The following is a 25,366-nucleotide window of genomic DNA, read 5'->3' on the forward strand; positions in this document are numbered from 1 at the left end:
ATGAGCATAATGTTATTGTTTACACGGTCATCAAGGATACACAGAGAGAATGTGGGTAGCCACGCCATCGTTCAAAAGTCTCCATTTTTTGAGGGTCGAAAATGCCGGAGCAGTGTAAACGCTAGGCGTAACCGTAGCAAAAAGTTATGCGTTTTACAACGAAAACACACTAATATAAACGTAGCCTAAGATCGACACCCAACATATTTACCCATGATATTTACCATCTGAATCTAACCGTGTAATGTCAACAAATGGAAAAGTCAGCCATCTATTAATTATCATGTGAATTATTGTGCCTTTTAGCCCCAACAACAGAGGTGCTTTTTACCCCAAATACCATGCTTTTACATATTCTTTCGTTATTTAAAAACTGTTGCTTTAATTACCTTAAAACTGAAAATCATTAAGAAGACATTTGTCTCGAAATATATGCATTTATTTTAGCGATTCTCATTTGCTACTTAGATCTACATCATTTTAAAACATCAAATATTAGATCAAGTAAGCACAGAATCAACTTTGCGCTGCTGCCTGTGATTGCGTCAAGGATCAGACAAATTTGCATGTGCGTCTTGAAAAGCAAATGTTTTGGAAAGTGCTAAGCTACGTTTTTGTGCCATCTAGTGGTTTAGAGGAAGATAATATCAAAGGCGCCTTTTACCCATTGTACACTACTCTTTGGAAACTAATGGGAAACAAATTCCATTTAGTGGAAATGTTTAGTACTTTACCCAAAAATCTTCCTGAAATCTAATTTTTTTAAATATCAACCTCAAATTTGGAGCACAACTTGTTGAAATAGCTGCTATAGTTGCAAAGATGTTCTGAAGGGTTGTAAGGGTGTTGGTAGGTGTTTACTAGGTTGTTGCTATGTAGTTATTAGTTGCTCTTTTGTTCCAAAAAGGTGTAGATAGATATATAAATAGATAGACAGTTGGCAGCTGGTTTGAGCTGGTTTAAGTTGGTTCTGAGCTGGAGCTAGTTGCTTAGGACCAGCACATGACCAGCTTAAACAAGCTCATGACCAACTAAGGACCAGCTTAAAACAGCTCAATCCAGCTGCCATGCTTCAAAACCTACCTAACCAGCATGTGCTGTTTTTTTTTTCAACAGGGTGGAGCAAATGTTGCTGGGCAATGTTGCCATCAACGGGGAACAAGGTGAGACACAGGGCCTACAACTGATCTAAATTATCTAGATCCAAATCTGTTGCCCATTCTCAGTGGGAAAGTGCCCAAGCAACATTGCTCAGCAACATTGCTCAAAAAGTTGCTTTGTGTATCATCAGTCCTACAGTTGCTAGGGTGTTACTAAAAGCATACTTAGGTTTTTATGTGTACATAAAGGTCTACACACAAATTTCGTCACCAAAATACACAATTTTTGTAACTGTACGTACCTTGTATGTGCAGGTCACACATTTGCACTGAATTACTATGGAAAGACTACTATGGAAGCCCGTTTCTGCCACAGAATAAAAAAATAAATAAGGTTATTGTGATTTATTTTTATTCTCACTATTCTTACTTTTTTCTCAGAATTGCATGCTATAAACTTGCAGTTCTGACCCTTTTTTTTTTAGAATTGATATAAATTTGCAGTTGCAAGTTATAAAGTCAGTATTGCATAATATAAACTTGCAATTGCGAGAGAAAAACACACAATTGCGAGATTTAAATTAAGATTTAATTTCTGAGAAATAAAGTTGCAATTCTGAGAAATAAGATATAAACTCACAGTTCTGACCGTTTTTTCTTTAACACGCAATTGCAAGTTAAGTCAGAAGTGTGAGATGTAAACTTGCAACTGTGAAAACATATGTCTTTTTTTCCCCTCAGAACCATGAGAAACAAAGTCAGAATTGTGATAAACTAGGATTTGCGCAATACAGTAGTCAACATATGAAGTGGATCAAAAAAGTTCATCAAGTTGTCCTAAGACAAAAAGAGAGTATTGATTTTTGATTTAGGACAACTTTGATGAAAGGTTTTGATCCACTTCAAATGTTGACTACTGTGTATATCCCACAATTCTGACTTTATAACTCACAATTGTGAGTTTATATCATGCAGTTCTGAGAAAAAAGTCAGAATTGCAAGAAAAGAAGTCAGAATTCTGAGATACAAAATAGCATTTGCAAGAAAAGAACTCGCAACTGAGAGAAAAAAAGGTCAGAATTGCGAGTTTGTATTATTTGGGCTTAACTGTGCTCTGATTGGTTACTAGTGTATTACCAGATGGTTGCTAAGGTGTTTTAAGTGGTTGCCAGACAGAGACAACAGTTAACAAAAAAAAAAAAAAATTAGTTTCTTATAGCTGTGAAATAGTTGCAAGGATGTTACTAGTATTTTGAGTGCCTGGTAGGTTGTCAGTAGTCAGTTACTAAGATGTTGCTTTGGTGTTCTGCTGTTGCAAAGATCTTTCTTTTTGGTTTCTAGTGTGCTTTTTTTATTTGCTGAGGCATTGTTGCTAATGTCTTCTTATTGCTTGCTAGGCAGATAGATAGATAGATAGATAGATAGATAGATAGATAGCTTTCTGTGCAGTTGCTAAAACGTTGCTAGGCTGCTCTGAGCGGTTGCTAGGGCATGGCTACGTGTATTGAGTGGTTGAAAGACAATTGTTAGAGCATTCTGGGAATAATTAGCCTTGGAATAATTATAACTAATCACTCTGATGTTATAGGATTTCCAGTAAGGAGTGGACTGTGCACATATACTGAGAAGTATGACTCAAGTTTTCTTTTCACTTCTAACAAATTATATTTAAGTGGAGAGGGTGTAAGAAGAAGCTAAGAGGAGATCTCCGGGTGTTAGACTAGAGATACTGTAGTTATTCAAGCTAAAAGGATCCTATAGTGGGTGGAGTGGGTGATGACAGATGAATGGTTTAATGGAATGTCCTCATGCATTCTCAAATCATCAGGATATCGAATGAGACGCCTGAACACTGCCTGAGACAGACGGCAGATTCATTTTTGTTCTTTGTGCTCAGCTCTCCAGAGATCCTAACCTATGTTTCTGTAGAAATACACTGGAACCGACTCGTATTGCACACTCTCAAACACGCTCACATGTAAAAAGAAACGAGTGTGTGCACTATCGCAGATTGCTTTAATCCAGAAGTGAGTAATAGATCTCCATCACTGTATTGTGTGCACTTTATAAGTGAGTACTGGCTTGTGTGACGTTTTTGGCCTGTACGTGTGTTTATACAGGTCTTTACCATTTTAGATCTGTCAGAGTTTTACCAACATCAGTAAGCACTTAATAGTTTCTACTTTACCTAACGGCGGTCCTATGACCTTGTGCTTTGACATTAATTAATATCATAAACCCATATAAAACCTTGCTGGCGCTGCAGTAACGTTAACAAGACCACATCAGAGCGAGTTAAGCCTTGGAAAATACATACTGAGAGAGACCAACTGAGCTTTCAGCTTTTCATTTCATGGCCTTGAGTCACTCCGTCAAAACTCTCTCCACCCACTGACTCCCGTGACGGAAACCAACACACACATTTCACAGACTTGCTGAAATCAGCTTTAGGGAGAAGGTGTAGGACGCTAAAATGTCTGCAGAGAAGTCTGAAGCTGGCTCAGGTTATCGTTTTTACTCCAGTGAATATTCTCATGATGTGTTTATGTACCTAAAAATCCTAGCAAAAAAGTGATTTAATATTTCTGTTTTTGTTCTAAACCATGCAGTTAAATGAAAACATTAACATATTGACCTTTTGTGATGACATGCTGTGCTACAGGCTTGTTTTCCACACTAAACAGGGTTTAACAACATATACACTACCAGTCAAAAGATTTTTAATGCTTTTTTAAGACGTCTCTTCTGCTCACCAAACCTGCATTTATTTGATCTGAAGTAGAGCAAAAACATTTTCAATTTTGAAATATTTTTACCATTTAAAATAACAGTTTTCTATTTGAATATATTTTAAAATGTAATTTATTCCTGTGATCAAAGCTGAATTTTTAACATAATTACTCCAGTCACATGATCCTTCAAAGATCATTTTAATATTCTGTTTTGCTGCTCAAAAACATTTATTATTAATATTATATTTAAAAACAGCTTAGTAGAATTTTTTCAGCTTTCTTTGATGAACAGAAAGTTCAGAAGAACAGCATTTATCTAAAATAGAATTTTTTTGTAACATTATAGATGTTTTTATCATCACTTTTGATCAATTTAAAGCACCCCGTCTAAATAAAAGTATATATTTCTATAATTTATTTCCCAAACTTTTGAATGGTATAGTGAATAATGTTACCAAAAAAGCTTTTTATGTCAGATAAATGCTGATCTTTGGAACTTTCCGTTCACCCAAAATCATGAAAAAATGTACACAATTGTTTTAAATATTGATAATAATAATAATAAATGTTTCTTAAATAATAAATCAGCATATTAGAATGATTTCTGAAGGATCATGTGATACTGAAGACTGAAGTAATGAAGCAGAAAATTTAGCATTGATCACAGGAATAAATTACATTTTAAAATATATTCAAATGGTAAAGAGTTATTTTAAATGGTATAAATATTTCACAGTATTACTGCTTTTGCCTTATTTTGGATCAAATAAATGCATGGCTGGTGTGCATGTTAAAATTTTTTTAAAATATTACTGTTCAAAAACTTTTGACTGGTAGTGTAGTTCATAGGCTATTAAAAAAAATTTAAACATGAAAAAAAAAGTAAAATAGTAAAATAATATTATACAGTGGTCATTTACCTGAATTAATCCAGTGTTATGTGTTCATTTGGTAACCGTTTGGAGTAGCCTATTCATTATAACTGCTGTCATTATTTCTATGTTTGCAACCAACATTTAATTTTTACATCAAAACCTTAGTTACTAAAACTATTGTGACAAACTATTGCCCCGGTCTTCTCTCTGTGGATAATCGTGCTCTTGTTGAGTGAATTTGTGCGAAACAGCGCGCCCTCTCATGGCTGGTACAGGAAGAGCGTTGTCTTTACCAGAGCCAGAAAAATGGAAAATGAGACACGAAAAGACTGGAGGAAGGGAAAACAGAGTTTTGATCTTCCCGTATGTGTATGTGTGTGTGTGTGTGTGTGTACTTGTTTTTGCTACATAGTAGCATACACAAGGATAGTAAAACCTGAAATTTTTGACGGTCCCCACAATGTTAAAAAATTATTAAAAATAGTAAATGATGTTTATCTGAAAGTGTAACGATGCAAACATGTTTTCTGTGAGGGCTAGGTTTAGGGTTAGGGTTGGGTTAGCGGATAGACAATATCGTTTAGTCAGTATAAAAACTATAGAAGTGTATGAAAAGTCCCCACAATTCACAAAAACAAACATGTGTGTGTGTTTGTCTAAAGCCCTTCAGGTTTAAATGAAATTCGATCTCTGAGAGCTTGTTGGTACATTGTGTTGCCCATTCACTGGTTTTATAACATGACAGGAAGTTTTACCCTCCGCACCATCTTCTTACAAAACTCCAGAGGTTACACAACTCACCTGATCCAATCCAATGAAAAATACTCATTTGTGCCAAACGTTTTTTTTTTTTTTGCATTATCTCGTCACGTGTTTTCCCATCCCTTTCTTTGGAGTCCCTCCATCTGGATTGTGTTTAATGGATGGTTAGCATAGTGGCTGAGGAACCGGAACATTCATTATTCGTCGTATAATCGATTTCAGATTCAGCCATAAAAACAAAAACTGTGGTTGGTCGGGCGGTATCTTGCTGACTAAATGAGCGGTAATTGGCCAAAATAAGTGGACCATGCAAAGGCAAAGGTTTGGCTGAGACTCTAGATTGAATGAGATGGAAATGTCCATGTAGTAAGTGTGGATTTATGAGGTACATGCCAATACAATCAGACACATCTGCACTGTGAAAATATAAAAATATAATAAATTAGTAAAATCTATTACATTCATATTAATTTTTAAAGATAAGGTTTTTTTTTTACCCTCCATTGAAAAGTTTACAGAATTCCAGAATCTTTAAAATGTTAATTATTTTACCAAAATAAAAGGGATCATATAAAATGCATGTTATTTTCTTTATTTAGTACTGACCTAAGATATTTCACATAAAAGACGTTTCAGAAGGCCTGTGAGTGAAAACTTTTTGACTTTGAAGATCAGGGTAAATTTAAAATGTTTTTTCTTCTGGGAAAAAATGGGCAGTGCTAAATGAAAAAAAAAATATATATATATTTAGGCAAAATAAGAAAAATGTGCGGCGTTCTTTATTCTGTTCAAAAGTTTACACCCCCCGGCTCTTAATGCATTGTTTTTCCTTGTGGAGCATCAGTGAGCGTTTGAACCTTCTGAAATAGTTGCATACGAGTCCCTCAGTTGTCCTCATTGTGAAAAGATGCGTCTCAAAATCATACAGTCATTGTTGGAAAGGGTTCATAATTCAAATACACAAAAAATTGTGGGACCTGAAGGACTTTTCTGAAGTACAGCAGGCAGTTTAACTGTTCAGCACAAACAAGGGACTCATGAACAACTATCACTAAACAAAAACACAGCTGTGGATCATTCAGGTAACAACACAGTATTAAGAATCAAGTGTATGTAAACTTTTGAAAAGGGTAATTTTTATAAATTCAGTTATTTTCTCTGGACTATATGTAAACGTCTTATGTAAAATATCTTATTCAGGTCAGTACTAAATAAAAAATAACATGCATTTTGTATGATCCCTCTTATTTTGGTAAAATAATTAACATGTAGATTCTGGAAGGTGTATGAAAACTTTTGACCTCAACTGTATAAACCTTAAAAGAAGCATAAAACTACTGCTATGAACAGAATAAAATAAGTATGAGTCTTTAGAAAGCATTTCTATTTCACTACCACATTGAATCTAATGACCCACGATTATTTACTGGTGTTATTTTTACAATATTTATTCAGAAGTCAAGACAGTGGGATTGTATACAATTGTATGAACACATACACAGTTTTCACAGTATTGCATTATGTTAAAGTGTGTGGACGTACTCAGGCACATCCATTTTTGACATCAGCATTGAGTGACTGGCAATGTGATTGTTTCTATTATTTGAAACGCTTTTTTAAATGTTAGTGACCAATATTGCTGTACATCTCTCCTTTAGTACACTGACATTGCTAATATGTAAAAAAATGTAAAGATACTTAAAGTATTAATTATGAACTTGATACAAACACAGCTAAAAACAGTTCCGAACATGTTTCGGCCAACAGCGTACAGGAGAAATATGAGTATGTGCTGTACAAAAACAGGTAATTTCAGGTGAGACTCTCTCCAGGTGTGTTTTATGAATGCATACAAGTCATTTTTTTCACCTGCACACTACACAATAGAGCTTTGAAATATTAGTAGGTATATTCTTCCACATATTTTCATATCATATTCCCAAATCATCTCTCTCAAACATTCTTGTTCTCTTCTCTGTGCAATATATACAAAAACTAATTTACGTATAAAATTAATAAGTGCATTTAATTTAAACTTATTCACAATGAAAGTGTGCTGTAAACAGTCTCTGGACATCAGTTTGCAGAGAGGCAGGAAAGCAGACGTATGTGATCCTCTCTCAATAAATATGATGGTATCTAACTTATTATGCTATTTTTTGTGAATATGCAAGACTTCTGATTCATTGGCTACTCCAGGTAGATAACTGGAAGAATAAGAAAGCAGTAAATGGTAAAACTGCTACAAGCTGGTATGTTTTTCATTATGATAATAAATTAAAATAATATGATGACTAATACCAGTTTGCAACATCAAGCAGCATAAAGGAATATTTTTCGAATACAGCTAAAATGACACTGGAAGCCTTGAACATTCAAGTTACAAATGGCCGCATCCGCTCTTATTTTAAAAAATATGATGGATTTCAAACATGGAATGTATGTATTAACTGTAAAACATTTTTAGGTAATACTGTTCCAAAATGTAAAAACATGAATTTTATGAAACAGAATCAGGATTTCCTTTCATAAATATTTTTGATTTCAATCTGAATAGACAACATACAAACTGACTGTCATGCTGTAACAATGTCACGTTTACTCATGCTGGTGTGTTTTTGGTTTTACAAGCACACCAACTATTTACAAAGGCGAGTCTTTCACCAGCACTTGGCCAGCGGAGCAAGAGGTGATTTCATTCGTCTGCTGGGGCTGAAGATATCCCTCGCTTCCGTCTCTAACCTCACGCCCGGCACCTTAAAGATGGATACAGCTGACGGAAAAAGAAAGAAGGTTAGGGAATGAGATATGAGACAGGAGGAAAAAGACGTTTCTAAGATTGCATAATCTCTTTTCATCTTGAGTCGGTGTTGAAAGGGTTGCCAGTTTTGACAGTAACTAAGAGGGTTTTAACTTTGATCTTGTCTGTAACGGGACGGGATTAACCTTTGAAGCTGGAATTGCGTGCATTCCGCTCATATAGTGAAATTCTCCAGCACTTACTGTCCCTTATATGCATTAACGGAGGTGGAAGAGTGTTGAAATATGGGTGTAGCAATGCATCCTGGGCTGAAATCCTGTCCTTTGGATTCATCATCAGCATCTGCTGGGCCAAATCCTCCGTCTTGTAAGGTAACTGAGCGAGTCTGAGCCAATGTACACACACACACACACACACACAAACACATACAGAGAGCTATGGGTCAGACATCCATTAGAGGTGGGGGTGGTGGAAGGGAGATGAGGACCGCTATACAAAAACCCTTCTGTTCCCACTCGGAGCCAAATCACACACACATATGCGCACGAGCATGCACGCATGAACTGGTCTTACCTTTTCCAGACATCTCGAAATTGCTGGGGCTTGCAGGGCAGGAACCACTCTACAGGAACACAAAGAGACCTCTTTTAGTTAACAGACCACCAGAACATCCAGCTCTGATCAGGTATCTTCACTCAGAGCATGTTAAGACAATGAGCCATGAGACAATCTATGAAAGACTTTTATCATTTGCTATTCCTTGTGTTGTTCCAAACTTGTTTCTTCTGTGGAGCACAAAAAGAGATGTTTAGAAACATGTTCACACTGCTCTTTTGCATACAAAAGCAATGAATGGTGACTGGGGCTGCCAAATTGTAACTATTTTACCAAAATCATACAAAATGCATGTTATTTTTTATTTAGTACTGACCTGAATAAGATATTTCACATAAAAGATGTTTACATATAGTTCACAGGTGAAAATAATAGTTGAATTAAAAAAAATTACCCTGTTCAAAAGTTTACATACACATGATTCTTAATACTGTGTTGTTACCTGAATGAGCCATAGTTGTTTTTTTTTGTTTAGTGATAGTTGTTCATGAGTCCCTTGTTTGTCCTAAACAGTTAAACTGCCTACTGTTCTTCAGAAAAATCTTTCAAGTCCCACAAATTATTTGGTTTTCCAGCATTTTTGTCTATTTGAACCCTTTCCAACAATGACTGTATGATTTTGAGATTCATCTTTTTACACTGAGGACAACTGAGGGACTCATATGCAACTATTACAAAAGGTTCAAACACTCACTGATGCTCTACAAGGAAAAAACAATGCATTAAGAGCAAGGGGGGTAAACATTTCTGAATTTGAAAATCAGGGTAAATTCAACTTATTTTGTCTTCTGGGAAACATGTAAATATCTTCTGTAGCCTCTGAAGGGCAGTACTAAATGAAAAACATATGATATTTAGGCAAAATAAGAAAAATGTACACATCTTCTTCCTGTTCAAAAGTTTTCACCCCCTGGCTTTTAATGCATCGTTTTTCCTTTTGGAGCATCAGTGAGTATTTAAATTTTCTGTAATAGTTGCATATGAGTCCCTCAGTTGTCCTCAGTGTGAAAAGCTGGATCTCAAAATCATACAGTCACTGTTGGAAGTTGTTTAAATACACAAAAATGCTGGAAAAACCAAAGAATTTGTGGGACCTGAAGGACTGTTTTGAAGAACAGCAGGCAGTTTAACTGTTCAGGACAAACAAGGGACTCATGAACAACTATCACTAAACAAAACAAAACAAAACAAAACAAAAAACAGCTGTGGATCATTCAGGTAACAACACAGTATTAAGAATCACTTACTTCTGAGCAGGGTCGTTTTTATAAATTCAACTATTATTTTCTCTTGTGGACTATACGTAAACATCTTTTATGTGAAATATCTTATTCAGGTCAGCACTAAATAAAAAATAAGCGTTTTGTATGATCCCTTTTATTTTGGTAAAATAAAAAAGATTGTGGAGGGTTACAGCTGTCAGAAATTAGTAGGAAGTGTAGAGGCCCTTGCTTTGAATGACTTCAGCACATCTGCGGCTGCAGGACATCACTAGTTTCTCATGCTGTGCTGGTGTGATCTTGGTCCACTCTTCTTCCACTCTTTTCCACAGTTCGGTAACTGTATTCTTAGCCATAACTTTGTCACCAAGGACTTTCCAGAGATTTTCAGTCAGGTTATTTCAATGTTCTTAGCTTCAAGGAACTGATTTACTCATTTTGCAGTGTGACAGGGGCATTGTCTTCCATAAAAATTGCAGGCTGAATGGGAGATGCTAGCAGGGAAGGAACTGCATGTTGCTGAAGGAGGTTCTGTTTTGTATTCACCCTGCCATGTAGCTGTATAAGAGGCCCAAAACATCCCCCAAACCATGACACTTCCTCCTCCACCTTTCGCTGACTTCTTTCCGCACTTGGGCTCAGTCTTTCCTCAGTTTGACACCGAACAAAATGTTTCCCATCAGACCCAAATAAATTAAACTTGCTCTCATCCCTAAAGTCAACCTTGGACCAGTTCTCCTCTCTCCACACAATATGCTCCTCAACAAAGGTGAACTTTGCCTTTTGATTCTTTCTTCTGATGAGAGGCTTGGTCACGGCAGAGTGTGCTTTCAGTCTGACTTCTCTTAAATGATCCTGTTCAGCAGTGAGCTGGCAAGCAATTCCAGCTGCAGTGTTGAACCGATCCCCCATTGAGAGTCTCTGCATTATCCTGTCTTCTCGTGCATTTGTCTTTTGTGCATGACCAGCCTTTTGGGGGACTTGAATGAATATGTGTCATTGTAAACCTGCAAGATTTGAGAACACAGATTTCACTGGACTTCCCCCCATCGCAAGGGTTCAGTCACCTTAGAGCAGCGGCCGTTAAATAGGGTTTGTCATATAATTAAGGAAACTGGCACCAGGTGCCAGATTAACACCAATAACATGGAGGTATCTGTGAGTGTTCTCTATTTTTGATCAGTTCTTTTTCAAATAACTGCATTTTGTTTGAGACAGTGAGATAGAATTTCCATTTGTGGGTAAACTACTAATTCAAGAACTTTTTTTAACATCCAAAGAAAAATTCTAACCACTATAAAGAACCCTATAAAAGTAAAAATGCTTCTCGCTATAAAGATCGTTTGAAGAAACGTTATTATGAGTGTCCTTCTGTCAGTTTCTGTGGTCACGGGCCACCCGGTCATTTTTGGCTGAAACCTGAGGCCACACTTACGCTTCAGCACACCTGGATATACCTGAGAGACCACAGCGGGTTCAGGTAGCTTCTCTCCAACACACAGTACACACACAGACAGAGCAGCCTGGGGCTTGGGTAAACCCAGATTCATGGAGAAACACAGCAGGCAAGGCCTGCCAGCAGTTTACCTACCACACACACCATCTCCATCAGTACCCACACACTCTAAATGAGGCATACTTCCCAAAGCCACCTCACATTGCTCATTTGTGCACCTGTGTAATGAGTCTGCGCTGTATTTCCAGGACTGCAATGGAAAGACATCAACCCCCTTCCTGCAAGAGTGTGTGAAGGTGTGTGTTTGTGTCTGACTCAAAGGTGTCAAGTCAACTCATGGCCAACACAACCGCTAACAGAACACCTATACACACAAAATGATTTATACTGGAAACACAGCTTTAGCACAACGCTGTGAATTTGCTCTAGCCATTTTCTGTTTGCATGACTGCATGTTATTAAAACGACAGACCCTTGGCAACAAGTTTACACCCACACATTGCCAAGCATACACGCAGTGCATACAGATGACGGTGTCTATGTGTCGTTCTAATTCTAAATTTATGGGTATATGTGTAGTTACTGGATGTTTAAAAATAGCTAGACGAGCACTTGTAGTTACAAAGTATATCATTTTTTTCTTTTTTTTGAAAATGGGCAATCGATTTGCTAGATAAGACCCTTATTCCTTAGCTGTGATCGTGTAGAGTTCACTGAAACTGCAGTTTGGATGGATCTGCAGTTCAACCTGTTGGCCTCCACTGAAGATCACTATTTGGAGATAAATCCTGGAATGTCTTCCTCAAAAACCTTAATTTTTTTTCAACTGAAGAAAGACATAAACATCTTGGATGACATGTAGGTGAGTACGTATCAGGAAATCGAGTGTAATTTCTAACAGGGTTCCTACAGATACTGTAAAATTAAATTCCAGGACTTTTAAGGACTTTTCAAGCACTACGTTATTGATTTTCAAGGACTTCAATAAGAGATTTAACTTATCAAACAATGTCTTCCATTTTAAATTCTAAAAAATGAGAAATAGATAAAAATACACTAATAAAAAAATGGCAAAAAATAAAGTGAAGCACATGCAAAAGTATTACAAAGTACATTACACTTTTATACTTGTATACTTTTTCTTTTTTTTGTTTTTACAACAGTTTGATGCTTTCTACTTTTTTCTAAATCAGAAAAAAAAAAAAAAAATTTGCACACCCGCACCAAAGTCCCGATCTGAATCAAATGATTCTTGATCCATGTTCCTAAATTCGGATCTAAAGCAAACGATTGGCGAACCTGCTCCGAAGTTCCGAACTAAATCAAATGATTCACGGTCCAGGCTCTGAAGTCCTAATCTGAATTAGATTTTTCACAAATCACAAATCATTTGATATGAATTATTCAATTTGCTAATTACGAACCTGTTCCAATCTAAATCAAACGATTCGTGATATGTGCTCCGAAGTCCCACCCTGAATCAAATGATTCACGATACGCAATCCGATTGGAGCACTTCAATATAGTGAATCATTTTGCGACACAATGATTCAGAGTTTTCGAAAAGCTCCGCTTCTCCCATCACTACGTGCTTTTTAAAATCATCAAGTGATGTTGAAAATGAATGGCTCCTTTAAACTGATCTGGTTTTTACTAGTGAATGGCTTGAAATGAATGATCAAAGTTATGAGTTTGAACCAATCGGAGCGGTTCCAGCTAAATGACTCAATTGATTTGGTTCGTCTGTTCCTCTTTTTGCTTCTTCAGCTATATTTACACAACACTGTCAGTACTATTACTTGCTTAAGCTCGATTGTTTTCTGAGATTAATTGAAATATACAAAAAAGGTGTTTTTTTTTCATTTTGCATGAAAAGATATAAATACATTGTTTTTTTTAATAATTTATTATTTATCTCTTCAAGAATATTGCTATTTTTCAGGCCTTAAATTTCAAAATGTAAGCACTTTAAGCACCTTCTATGAACCCCTTTTCTAAATCTGGAAATTTAAAAGCAAATAAAACCTTATGACTCCATTGGCATTTATATAATTAATTTACTTTTTTTTTATTCAAGCTCAAAACTATTTTATAGAACCGAAATTGTGAGTAAAAAATCCTTATCTAGTAAATCATGCAAAACTGGAAAAGTCATGCGGTGTTTGAATGTTGTTTTTGTCAATGACAAGTCAAGTCTTGGAAGTCTTGGAGTCAAAATGTTTGAGAACCACTGCCCTAAAAGGAACCATAATAATTGCCTGTATGATTTGCGGCTATATTTCAAATCTTTAGAGACCATATGAGATGAGACACGCAAGAATGAATTGCTTTAATGCATGAAGCATCTGCATTTGGCAAGTCTAAATATGTGCGTGTGTGAATGAGATTTGAGAGCTATGATTTAGGAGAAGATTATCAATGAATAACAACATAATTCAAAACATATTTTGTGTTCCACAGAAGGAAGTTAGTCATACAGGTTTGGAACAACATGAGAGTGAGTAAATAATTACAGAATTTCATTTTTAGGGTGAACTAACCCCTTTAAGGACATATTTCTTCTTGATCCAAGCCCTGAAATTACTTTAATTGCTGTAACATAATTTAGTCAAGTTTATCCAATCATTTAAAAACATTTCTTTCCCCTCATTCAGATGTTAACACACAACATACATTTTTATGTAACCAATACAGACATGTGCATTTAATGACTGAGACAAATCTGTGCTGAGGCAGGAAATCACCTCTCATAGCGGACACATCTGCGAGATTACAGTACACAGACAGATGAAAGAAGGATTTTGCACACACCTGGTTTATAGTTGGGCAGATCACTGACACCTGGCCAGCTCTCCTCGGTCGGGACCCCGAGGACCTCAGAAGGAAAGAAGAGGAGAGATGAATAACGGGAGGAGAGGAGGATAAATAAATGGATAGAAAAAATTTCACACAATTCTAGTACATTCTCACAAACAGACTCACTGTCCAAATCTTCAGCAGCTGCTCAAAGACATCAGCTACTCCAGGAAACGCTGGTGACCCCTGTAGCATCTCAATAAAAATGCAGCCGGCTCCCCTAAACACAAACGGAAATTCATATTCGATGTGCTTACTACAGTTGAGGTCAAAAGTTTACACCCCCCTTTCAGAATAATTAAAAATGTTAATTATTTTACCAAAATAAGAGAGATCATACAAAATGCATGTTATTGTTTATTTAATACTGACCTGAATAAGATATTTCACATAAAAGATGTTTACATATAGTCCACAAGAGAAAATAATAGCTGAATTTATAAAAACGACCTGGTTCAAAAATTTACATCCCCTTGATTCTTAATACTGTGTTGTTACCTGAACGATCCACAGCTGTGTTTTTGTTTAGTGATAGCTGTTCATGAGTCCCTTGTTTGTCCTGAACAGTTAAACTGCCCACTGTTCTTCTGAAAAGTCCTTCAGGTCCCACTAATTCTTTGGTTTTTCATTTTGTGTATTTGAACTCTTTCCAACAATGACTGTATGATTTTGAGAAATCTATTGCAACTATTACAGAAGGTTCAAACACTCACTGATGCTTCAAACAGAAACATGATGCATTAAGAGCCGGGGGGTGAAAACTTTTTGAATTTGAAGATCAGGGTAAATTGAACTTATTTTGTCTTCTAGGAAACATGTAAGTATCTTCTGTAACCTCTAAAGGGCAGTACTAAATGAAAAAATATGATATTTAGGCAAAATAAGAAAAATGTACACATCTTCATTCTGTCCAAAAGTTTTCACCCCCCAGCTCTTAATGCATCGTTTTTTCCTTATGGAACTTCAGGGAGCGTCTGAACCTTCGTCTGAAAAGATGGATCTCAAAATCGTTGGAAAGGGTTCAAATACACAAAAATGCTGAAAAACCAAAGAATTAGTAGGACCTGAAGGATTTTTTGAAGAACTTATGAACAACTATGACTAAACATAAAAAACACAACTGTGGATCATTCAGGTAACAACACAATCAAGGGGATGTAAACTTTTGAACTGGGCAATTTTTATAAATTCAACTATTATTTTCTTTTGTGGACTATTTCTAAACATCTTTCATGTGAAATATCTAATTCAGGTCAGTACTAAATAAACAATAACATGCGTTTTGTATGATCCCTCTTATTTTGGTAAAATAATTATTCCGAAAGGGGAATGTAAACTTTTAACCTTAACTGTACATTACATTGCTGTCTATGCAGGGTCAGAAAGCTCTCAGATTTCATCAAAAATATCTTAATCTGTGTTCTGAAGATGAATGAAGGTCTTACAGGTTTGGAACAACATGAGGGTGAGTAATTAATGACAGAATTTTTACATTTTTGGGTGAACTAACCTAAGTTGAAGGGGACATTTTCAAATTGTGGAAATGTTGGAAAGTTAACCACCCCCAGGTACTGCACCTGTTGCTCATACGATTATGAATTTTTCTAAAAAGAATGTATGTGTTTGTGTGTGTACAAGACTCACCAGATGTCCAGGGCTGTGGAGTAATCTGTGGAGCCCATGAGAACATCTGGCGGGCGGTACCATAAAGTCACAACCTCGGCAGAGTACGTTTGGCACGGTATGGACTTAGATCGGGCCAGACCTGAAGAAACAAGAGGCCCACACTAGTTAGACAGAGCATTTTAGTAAGCATGTGAATGTTTGCATAAGTGAAACCTACCAAAATCTGCTAATTTGAGCTCCCCCAAATAGCTGATGAGCAAATTCTGAGGTTTGAGGTCTCGATGCAGAATTCTTCTGCTGTGGATGTAAGACAATCCTCGCAGCAACTGAAACATGAAGAGCTGCAGAAACAGACTGAGCGTGAGAAAGCCAGCTCATTATTTCTGGCCTTGTGTATTTTTTTATGCAATCATGTCTTTGTTTACTCTGATATTGTATGAGTGAAGTCCACCAGGATGCTGAATCATGTATTGAGCCAAATCTGTTTGCTAAAAGGGAAAAAGATGTAAATTTGACTGACAGATAGACAAAACAAAAAAAGTAATCTTGGAAGGTGACTGTATGCGTCTTAGACTCACCACATACTCAAAGACAAAGGTGAGAGACTCTCGCGTGTGAATGATGTCGTGAAGCAAGACTATGTTGGCATGTTTAAGACCCTTTAACAAGGAGGCTGGAAATGATCACAAATAAAATGATTACATATCTAGCCTTGCTCACAGCATTTTCTTCATCAAAATACATTAAACAGTAAGATTCTGAAGTATTATTTTACAAAATGTTTTACAATTTCGTGTAACTGGTTTGCATTTTAAAATATAATTTATTTTTCTTCAACCATTACTCCAGTTGTCAGTGTCACATGATTCTTCAGAAATCATTCTAATATGCTGATCTTATACTCTAGAAATATTTCTTATTATTATCAGTACTGAACAGAGTGATTCATGGTTTTCAAGGTTCAAAATAACAGCGTGTATTTGAAATAGAAATCTTTGTAAAGTTCTAAATGTTTTTTTAATCAGTTTAATGTGTCCTTGCTGAATAAAAGTATTAAATATTTTTAAAATAAAAAAAATATGAACCAAGACTTTTTTGAACCCCCAGAACATAAAAATCTAAAAAACTAAAAATATGAACATAAATAAGTAAAAACAATTTATTAATGCACTTCTCCACTATTTATATTTCAATCACAGACATCTACACTACCAGTCAAAAGGTTTTTAGACAGTAAGATTTGTAATGTTTTTTAAAGAAGTCACTTCTGCTCACCAAGCCTGCATTTGATCCAAAGTACAGCAAAAACATTAACATTTTGAAATATTTTCACTATTTATAATAACTGTTTTCTATTCAAATATATTTTAAAATGCAATTTATTCCTGTGGTTTCAAAGCTGAATTTTTAGCATCATTACTCCAGTCCAGTAGATTTTTTTTCAGGTTTCTTTGATTAATAGAAAGAAATATTTTGTAACATTATAAATGTCTTTATCATCACTTTATAATAAAAGTATATATTAATAAAAAAAACTATACTGACTCCAAGCTTTTGAATGGTATAGTGTATATATTTAATTTCACATAAATGCTGATCTTGGATCTTTCTATTCTTTAAAAAAAATTACTCATCTGTTTTAAATATTGATGATAATAATAAAAAATGTTTCTTGAACAGCAAATCATTATATTAGAATGATTTCTGAAGGATCATGTGACACTGAAGACTGGAGTAATGATGCTAAAAATTTATTTAGCTATAATCTATAAAAATAATATAAGTACATTTTATAAAAAATATATTCAAATAGAAAGCAGTTATTTTAAATTGTAAAAATATTTTACAACATTACTGCTTTTGCTGTATTTTGGATCAAATAAATGCAGGCTTGGTGAGCAGAAGAGACTTACTGTCCAAAAACTTTAGACTGGTAGTGAATATACAATGGACATAAGTAATCTAGATTATGTACAACTTACACACACACTAGCAAATATTTCCTTTGCGTGTGTAAGTACTTTTGTTTCTTTGCTCTGTGTGTGTCGTGCTGTTGCGGTACCTTCTCTAATAGCTGTGAATGGAATTCCTTCCTCAGTTTTCATGTGAATCACCTTTAAAGCCACAAGATGACCATTTATCCTGTCAGAAACACAGAAAAACGTCAGCAGAATCCACAAACATGCATCTGCAAACAGCTTACTTAACCTCTAATTTCTGGAGAATAACTACCATCACGAGCCCACTGGAGTTTTTCTTTTTCTAATAGCTATATAGTTACCCCCCACAAAAAAAATATATATAAAAAATTCCTCAATGGTCATGGAAAAAAACACCATTTTCACCTTGTCAGAAACAGCTCACTTCACAGAGACCCATTTCGGTGGATGTCTCTTTAAATGATAATGAGCTACAGCTGACCCCGCCCCTCTCTTCTGTTTTTTGTGTATTCGGTGGCACTTTACAATAAAAAACAAAACTAATCCACTGCGTCCTCAGTGGCTCTGCTGTCAGGAGAAAATGACTTATATGTTCACTTTTACATTAACTACAAAACACCTGCACGGAAAAAATGGCGGACAGCGTACAACTGACTGAGGGCTGAAATATGTTAATATGGGACATTCCGTCAGTGGTTAGACCGAACAGCTTGATAACTGAGACTGTTTAGGTTTTTTGGGGGATTTAAAAAAAAAGGAGTGAATGAATTTTATTATTGTAGGTGGTTGTGTCCACACACTGCTAAGACACATTTAATGCAAACACCATGTAAAAGTGAATTGTGTAAAAGTGCATCCAATGTCACATTTAAAAGTTGACAAATTTGGCTTGTAGAAAATATGCATTTAAAATTTAAAGTCTTTCTCTTCCATTTTGTTTTTGTCCAATTAAATATGAAGAAAATGTGTCCTTGATCTAAAAATACCCACCTATGACTTGCAACAGCACATAGCAAATCATATATCATGGCTGTAAATTAAAGCTTACTGGATATTTAAAAATAAAGGGCAAGCCCTTTGATGTGTCCCACCTCAACTTCCTGTTTCAATAGGAAATACCGCAACACAAAAAACAAATCTGCAATTTTATGGTGTCTTGTCTTTCATTTGATCATCTGGTGGTGTTTAGTAATGGTTAAGTTCATGGTGGAACAAATTCCACACGCACAGCACTGCACCACATAAATAAGCAAAAATGTTGCTAAATGTAAAGCTTTGTATCCTAAAACAGCTGCGCAGAGATGTATGGGAGCTGTTTCTTATTACAAAACATTGGTTGTTGTACAACAACATTAAACTGCCTGTCAGTGTAAGCCTCAGGCGAGTATCCATATGTTGCAGGATGACCTTATAAAATGAATCCATGTAAAACAAGCTGCCATAGAAGAACTCAAGGAATGCCTACAGGGAGGCATTGAAAAGAATCATTTGCTGCCTATTATACAGAAGAACAAAGCCACAGGGTGGTGTATCTGAATAATGTGCTTGCTAACAGAATACTGCCATAAAAGTAAAACATTCATCTTGCCTCAGTGAATAAATGTACCCCACGTCGGCAACTTCTAGAGTTGTGTGAATTACACTGTTTTGAGTGTCTGTGAGAGTCTGAGTATGACTACTAACCTGCTAATTCCTTTGTACACTGTGGCATATGTGCCCTCTCCAAGTTTTTCAAGATTCAAATAAGATGTTGCATTCCCAAACTGCAGGCCAGTTTTCTGTGAATGAAACACACACAAACACACTGTTATTTCACCAGTCAAGCAACTGCCAGTTAGACCTTGGTGTAGGTGCCATACATTTTAAACTAAAAACAAGTAAACCAAGAAATTAGTAAACAAAACCAAAAAACAAACTGTGATTCCTGTATAAATCTGCTTTTGCCACTTTACAAATTTGGGAAAGACATATTTTGTGTTGCAGCCTTCTTTATATCATTCCATGCAAACTCTAAAAAAGCAAATAATAACATATCCAAATAAAAAAAAAAAAACATCTACAAGCCAAACATGGTGCTTAAAGCAGAAGTCCACTTCCAAAACAAAGATTCACATATAATGTACTCACCCCCTTATCATCCAAGATGTTCATGTCTTTCTTTCTTCATTTGTAAACAAATTATGTTTTTTTTTTAAGGAAAACATTTTCGGATTTTTTCTTCATATAGTGGACTTCAATGGTGCCCCGAGTTTGAACTTCCAAAATGCAGTTTAAATGCGGCTTCAAACGATCCCAAATGCAGTTGTAAATAATCCCAGCCGAGGAAGAAGGGTCTTATCTAGCAAAACTATTATTTTCATATAATACAATTTATATACTTTTTACTGTCAAACGCTCGTTTTGTCTTGCTTCACTGAACTGTTTTTGTTCCTGTTCATGACAGTTAGGGTACGTCGAAAAACTCCCATCTCATGTTCTCCCTCAACATCTTATATCGCTGTTTTACCTTTTTTGTTAAAGGTGTTTGATCTTCTTTGCATGTCTACTCTACAAAGACTGGGTCGGAACTTCTGCAGCAATGTAGGATGATTTTGAAATGATTTTTGAAGTTGAGGGAGAAAATACAATTGGAGTTTTTCGACATACACTAACTGTCTTGAACAAGAATACACAGAGTTCAGGCAGAGCAAGACAAGACGAACGTTTGGGATTAAAAAGTATTTAAATTGTATTTTTTTAATGAAAATAACAGATCGTTTCACTAGATAAGACCCTTCTTCCTTGGCTGGGATCATTTACAACTGCATTTGGGATCGTACGAAGTCGCGTTTAAACTGCATTTTGGAAGTTCAAATTCACAGCACCGTAGCAGTCCATTATATGGGGAACAATCCTGAAATGTTTTCCTCAGAAAACATAATTACTTTACCACTGAAGAAAGAAAGAAATGAACATCTTGGATGACAAGGGGGTGAGTACATTCTCTGTACATTTTTGTTCTGGAAGTGGACTTCTCCTTTAAACTGTTTAGAAAATATAGCACAAACATACTTAACCTTGTAAAGCCTGACATATAAAATAAAGGTCAGTTTTTTCTTAAAGGAACAGTTTATTGTACGTTTTGACAAAATCTAAAAGAAAATAAAGATTTTCGATATTTGATACATCAGGTTTTTATGGGTCATATTTTACTGCGATATCTTTAGAACTCGGCACTTACTTGAGGAGGAAAAGAGTTCTATTCCAGGGCCCAAATTGAAAAAATATGCTATTTAGTGCAAATTCTGCTATTTATATGGTCCAAAATACAATGAAACTCTGATAGCTTGTAATGTAAATCAGTGAGATCTTTATAATACAATAACAGACTACTTACACATATCAGATACAGATATCAGTTGTCACTCTATATCTACTAATGATATGTCTTGGTAAGATGATATTTAAATCCTCAATTTTATGATCAAATCTCTGTAGCTTTTATTGTGGAAGCAAAACTTATAACGCAATGAAATGCAGTGATACACTACCAGTCAGTTTGGAAAGTAAGATTTTTAATGTTTTTTAAAGTCTTCTCCGCTTATCAAGCCTTCATTTAGTTGATCCAAAATACAGCAAAAGCAGCAACATTGTGAAATTATTTAAACTGCTTTCTATTTTACTATATATTTTAAAATGTAATTTATTCCTCTGATTTCAAAGCCTAATTTTTAGCATCATTACTCCAGTCACATGATCCTTCCGAAATCATTTTCAATACTCTGATTTCCTGCTTCTTTAAAAAACATTAAAAATCGTACTATCCAAACACTTTTGACTGGTAATGTATGATTGAGAAATGTACAAATAAACATTCCTCAAAAGCCGGTTGTACCATATTTAAAACAAATTATGTATGGATACTCAAGTTAACCTAAGTCTTTTCATTCAGTAAATGTTCACCTTGAAAACATAAATACCCAACCTAAAGATGGACATTTATATAATTATACTAAAAGGCCTTTTATTTGCTAAAAAATATAAACAGAGGGTTAACATTACTTTATGTACAAAAACATGACATAATTACAGTTGTTAATTCTGACGTTGTTGTATATTGTTGTGTGTCTGAGTTGTATTTGTGTTCCTCACCCACTGAAACTCTTGCTGGAAGCTCTTTCCTCCCATAGGATCGCTGTTACTGCGGCCCCTCTGAACTCTGAGCCGTCGCACCTGCAGCGTGTGAAACCAGTGCGGCTGTGGTTTCTCCACCCCGTCCAGCTCACCCAGCTAAAAGCAGAGACAAAGAGAGAGAAACACGGGGATGGTTTGATCAGATACAGTGTGAGATGTTATTACACCTTGTTACGCTGATAGAGCCATTCTCCTGTATCCATCACACCTGTTTGTACGTGTACATGTGTTCTCATTTTCATGCCTATGTGGCTTCAGGGCTTTCATTTATAACAGCGCTGAATCCTATATGAAGAGCTGTTTATGCAGATTAAATTGATGAGTAAAATGATTTCTGAAGGATCGTGTGACACTGAAGCCTAGAGTAATGATGCTGAAAATTTATGAAATTCGAGAGTTTTCTGAACCTGCATAGACAGCAACACAACTACCAAGTTCAAGGCCCGTAAAGGAAGTAAGGACATGGTTAAAATAGTCCATGTGACATCAGTGGTTCAACCCTAATTTTATTAAGCTACGAGAATACTTTTTGTGTGCAAAGAAAACAAAAATACGACTTTATACAACAATTTCCTCTCATCCGTGTTAGTATTCTCGAGTATACCACTACGCATGTGTGGTGCTGCTGACGCAGGAGCCAGCATATTGTTGAACAGAGTCGTTATTTTTGTTTTCTTTGCGCACTATTTTTTTTTTTTATTAATTAAATTAAGGTTGGACCACTAATGTAACATGGACTATTTTAACAATGTCCTTACTACCTTTCTGGGCCTTGAACGTGTTAGTTCTTTTGCTGTCTATGCAGGGTCAGAAAGCTCTCGGATTTCAAATGTCTTAATTTGTGTTCTGAGGATAAATGAAGGTCTTAAAGGTTTGGAACGAGATGAGGGTGAGTAATTAATGACAGAAGTTTAATTTTTTGGGTGAACTATCCCTTTAAGGATAACAACAGCCAACAAAGATGAAGTTGTACAGCCAAAAATGTCATAATTGTCCTGACACAGGACACACGTTTTGATGTCCACATATTTAAGAAATTACAGTTGCTGTAGCTTTTCTATCATAAATAAATGGCCAAATATTAAAGATTAAGTGCACACTTGAATTAAAGTTGCTGAGTCAATATATTAAACAAGGATAAGATCACGCAGGAAAGTGTAGCTCCCTCTTCAGGCATTTGTTGTAATGCCTAATGTACATTAGTTCTATTGTTGAAACTTTATTTGAACTAATTATTGTGTCATTGCTATTATTTTAAATCATTTGAAAGGCTACTGTTTACTTAGGTCTATTTTTATTACTACAAAAAATTAATTATAATGATCAGATTGTTCAATTAATTGTCAGAATAATCAACAGAGTACTCAATTACAAAAATAATCGTTAGCGACGTGCTATTTGGATCTACTGTAAAACGGCTTCCCTTCAGTCAAATACATTACTTTCAACTCTCAATATTTTTTTAAAAGTAACACAAGAACACTAAATGTTTGGAAATGCTAAAATAGTTTAACAGTTTAGTAGTTTAGACAATTATCTATAATGTTACCAATGTCCATGTTATAGTAATTCAAAAAGACAGTATTTACTGCATCCTCATATAGCTGTGTTTGATGTCAAACACTCTTTCACACACACACAAACACACCCATCTGACCTCAGCAACTGGGAGGGAGGACACACTCCAAGTTTTTGATGGTTTTTCTTCTGTTTTCATTACTTCTTTTATCTCTTCCACTCTCATCTCAAACATTTCCTCTTTTCCTTCCCTTCTGACTTCATTTGTTTTATCTCCACAACACCAACAACACCTCCTCAAGCTCAAAGACGCCCAAACCCGCATTCTCCACAGGAAATCCTCCATCTTCAAATCTTCTCCACTCTTACTCACTCTCACTATCTCTAAATAAGCTGTATAACTCATATGACTTGCATGGGAAAGTGTGTGTGTGTTTGTGTGTGTGTGTGTGTGTGTGTGTGTCTGCAGGCCTGGTCTTATGACTCCATCTCCCATCCTTGAGAGCCAAACACAAACAGCCATGTTATATTTGCTAAGGGGAACAAATGCATCCATTCAACAACTGGAGAGAAAAGCATGATGGGACGGACAGTGAGAAATGGTGATTGTGAGGGAAAAATAAGAGAGAATAAAGAATGTAACTGTGGAGAGATGCAGTTTTCAGGCTTTGTAAAGACGTTTCTTATCAGACTGAGGTGAACTGGTGAATTACTCTGTTTATACTCTGTTTTTAACTGGCTAAAATCTTAATTTGTACCCACATTCTTATTATATTATATTACATACACTACCAGTCAAAAGTTTTTGAACAGTAAGATTGGTGAGTCTCTTCTGCTCACCAAGTAAAAGCAGTAATATTGTGAAATATTTTTACTATTTAAAATAATTGCTTTCTATTTGATTATTTTAAAATCTAATTTATTCCTGTGATCAAAGCTAAATTTTCAGCATCATTACACAAGTTTTTAATGTCACATGATCCTTCAGAAATAACTCCAATATGCGTATTTACTGTTCAAGAAACATTTTTTTATTATTATTATCAATATTTAAAACAGCTGAGTGCATTTTTTTATGATTCTTTGAATAGAAAGATCTAAAGATCAGAAATTCCTATCAAGAAATGATAGAAATTAATACTTTTATTTAGCAAGGATGCTTTAATTTGATCAAAAGTGATGATTAAAACATTTATAATGTTACAAAAGATTTGTATTTCAGATAAATGTTGTTCTTCTGAACTTTCTATTCATCAAAGAAACCTGAAAAAAATTCTGCTCAGCGGTTTTCAACATCAAAATAATGTTTTTTGAGCCACAAATCAGAATATTAGAATGATTTCTAAAAGATCATGTGACTGGAGTAATGATGATAAAAACTCAGCTTTAAAATCACAGGAATAAATGATATATTTTAATATATTCAGACAGAAAACAGTTATTTTAAACAGCAATAATATTTCAAAAATTGTTGTACTTTGAATCAAATAAATGCAGGCTTGGTGAGCAGAGACTTCTTTAAAAAACATTAAAAACCTTACTGTTCAAAAACGTTTGACTGGTTTTAGGTCAGTAAGTAAGAGAACATAAGCACTATGTTCAACAAGGCTGCAATTATTTGATCAAAAAAATGAGTAAAACAGAAATATTATTACAGTTTTAAAAATGTCTTCTTTTGTAATATAATTTAAAATGTAATTTATTCATGTGGTGCAAAGCTGAATTTCCAGCA

The 25,366-nt window shown here is 35.3% G+C and overlaps 1 protein-coding gene across 2 annotated transcripts in view; it reads right to left on the minus strand.

Moving 5' to 3' along the window:
* Nucleotides 1-6,901: 6,901 nt before the first annotated feature.
* Nucleotides 6,902-25,366, minus strand: part of cdk15 (cyclin-dependent kinase 15) — a 27,089-nt gene continuing 8,624 nt past the window's right edge. Inside the window, exons 1-13 of one of the 2 annotated variants that reach the window (XM_051112059.1) lie at nucleotides 23,774-24,001; nucleotides 22,075-22,212; nucleotides 19,627-19,721; nucleotides 18,066-18,145; nucleotides 16,582-16,676; nucleotides 16,429-16,491; nucleotides 16,221-16,344; nucleotides 16,022-16,142; nucleotides 14,504-14,597; nucleotides 14,333-14,396; nucleotides 8,804-8,852; nucleotides 8,473-8,615; nucleotides 6,902-8,242 (exon numbers count right to left, since the gene is read on the minus strand). In XM_051112059.1, coding sequence (XP_050968016.1) covers nucleotides 8,130-8,242; nucleotides 8,473-8,615; nucleotides 8,804-8,852; nucleotides 14,333-14,396; nucleotides 14,504-14,597; nucleotides 16,022-16,142; nucleotides 16,221-16,344; nucleotides 16,429-16,491; nucleotides 16,582-16,676; nucleotides 18,066-18,145; nucleotides 19,627-19,721; nucleotides 22,075-22,212; nucleotides 23,774-23,980 — 1,386 coding nt within the window. In that variant the 5' untranslated portion in view covers nucleotides 23,981-24,001 and the 3' untranslated portion in view covers nucleotides 6,902-8,129. Of the gene's footprint in view, nucleotides 8,243-8,472; nucleotides 8,616-8,803; nucleotides 8,853-14,332; nucleotides 14,397-14,503; nucleotides 14,598-16,021; nucleotides 16,143-16,220; nucleotides 16,345-16,428; nucleotides 16,492-16,581; nucleotides 16,677-18,065; nucleotides 18,146-19,626; nucleotides 19,722-22,074; nucleotides 22,213-23,773; nucleotides 24,002-25,366 lie in introns of those variants that run through there. The other variant, XM_051112060.1, reaches the window with a different exon arrangement.

This window comes from Labeo rohita, chromosome 6, assembly GCF_022985175.1.
Source record: "Labeo rohita strain BAU-BD-2019 chromosome 6, IGBB_LRoh.1.0, whole genome shotgun sequence".
Classification (NCBI taxonomy): Eukaryota; Metazoa; Chordata; class Actinopteri; order Cypriniformes; family Cyprinidae; genus Labeo; species Labeo rohita.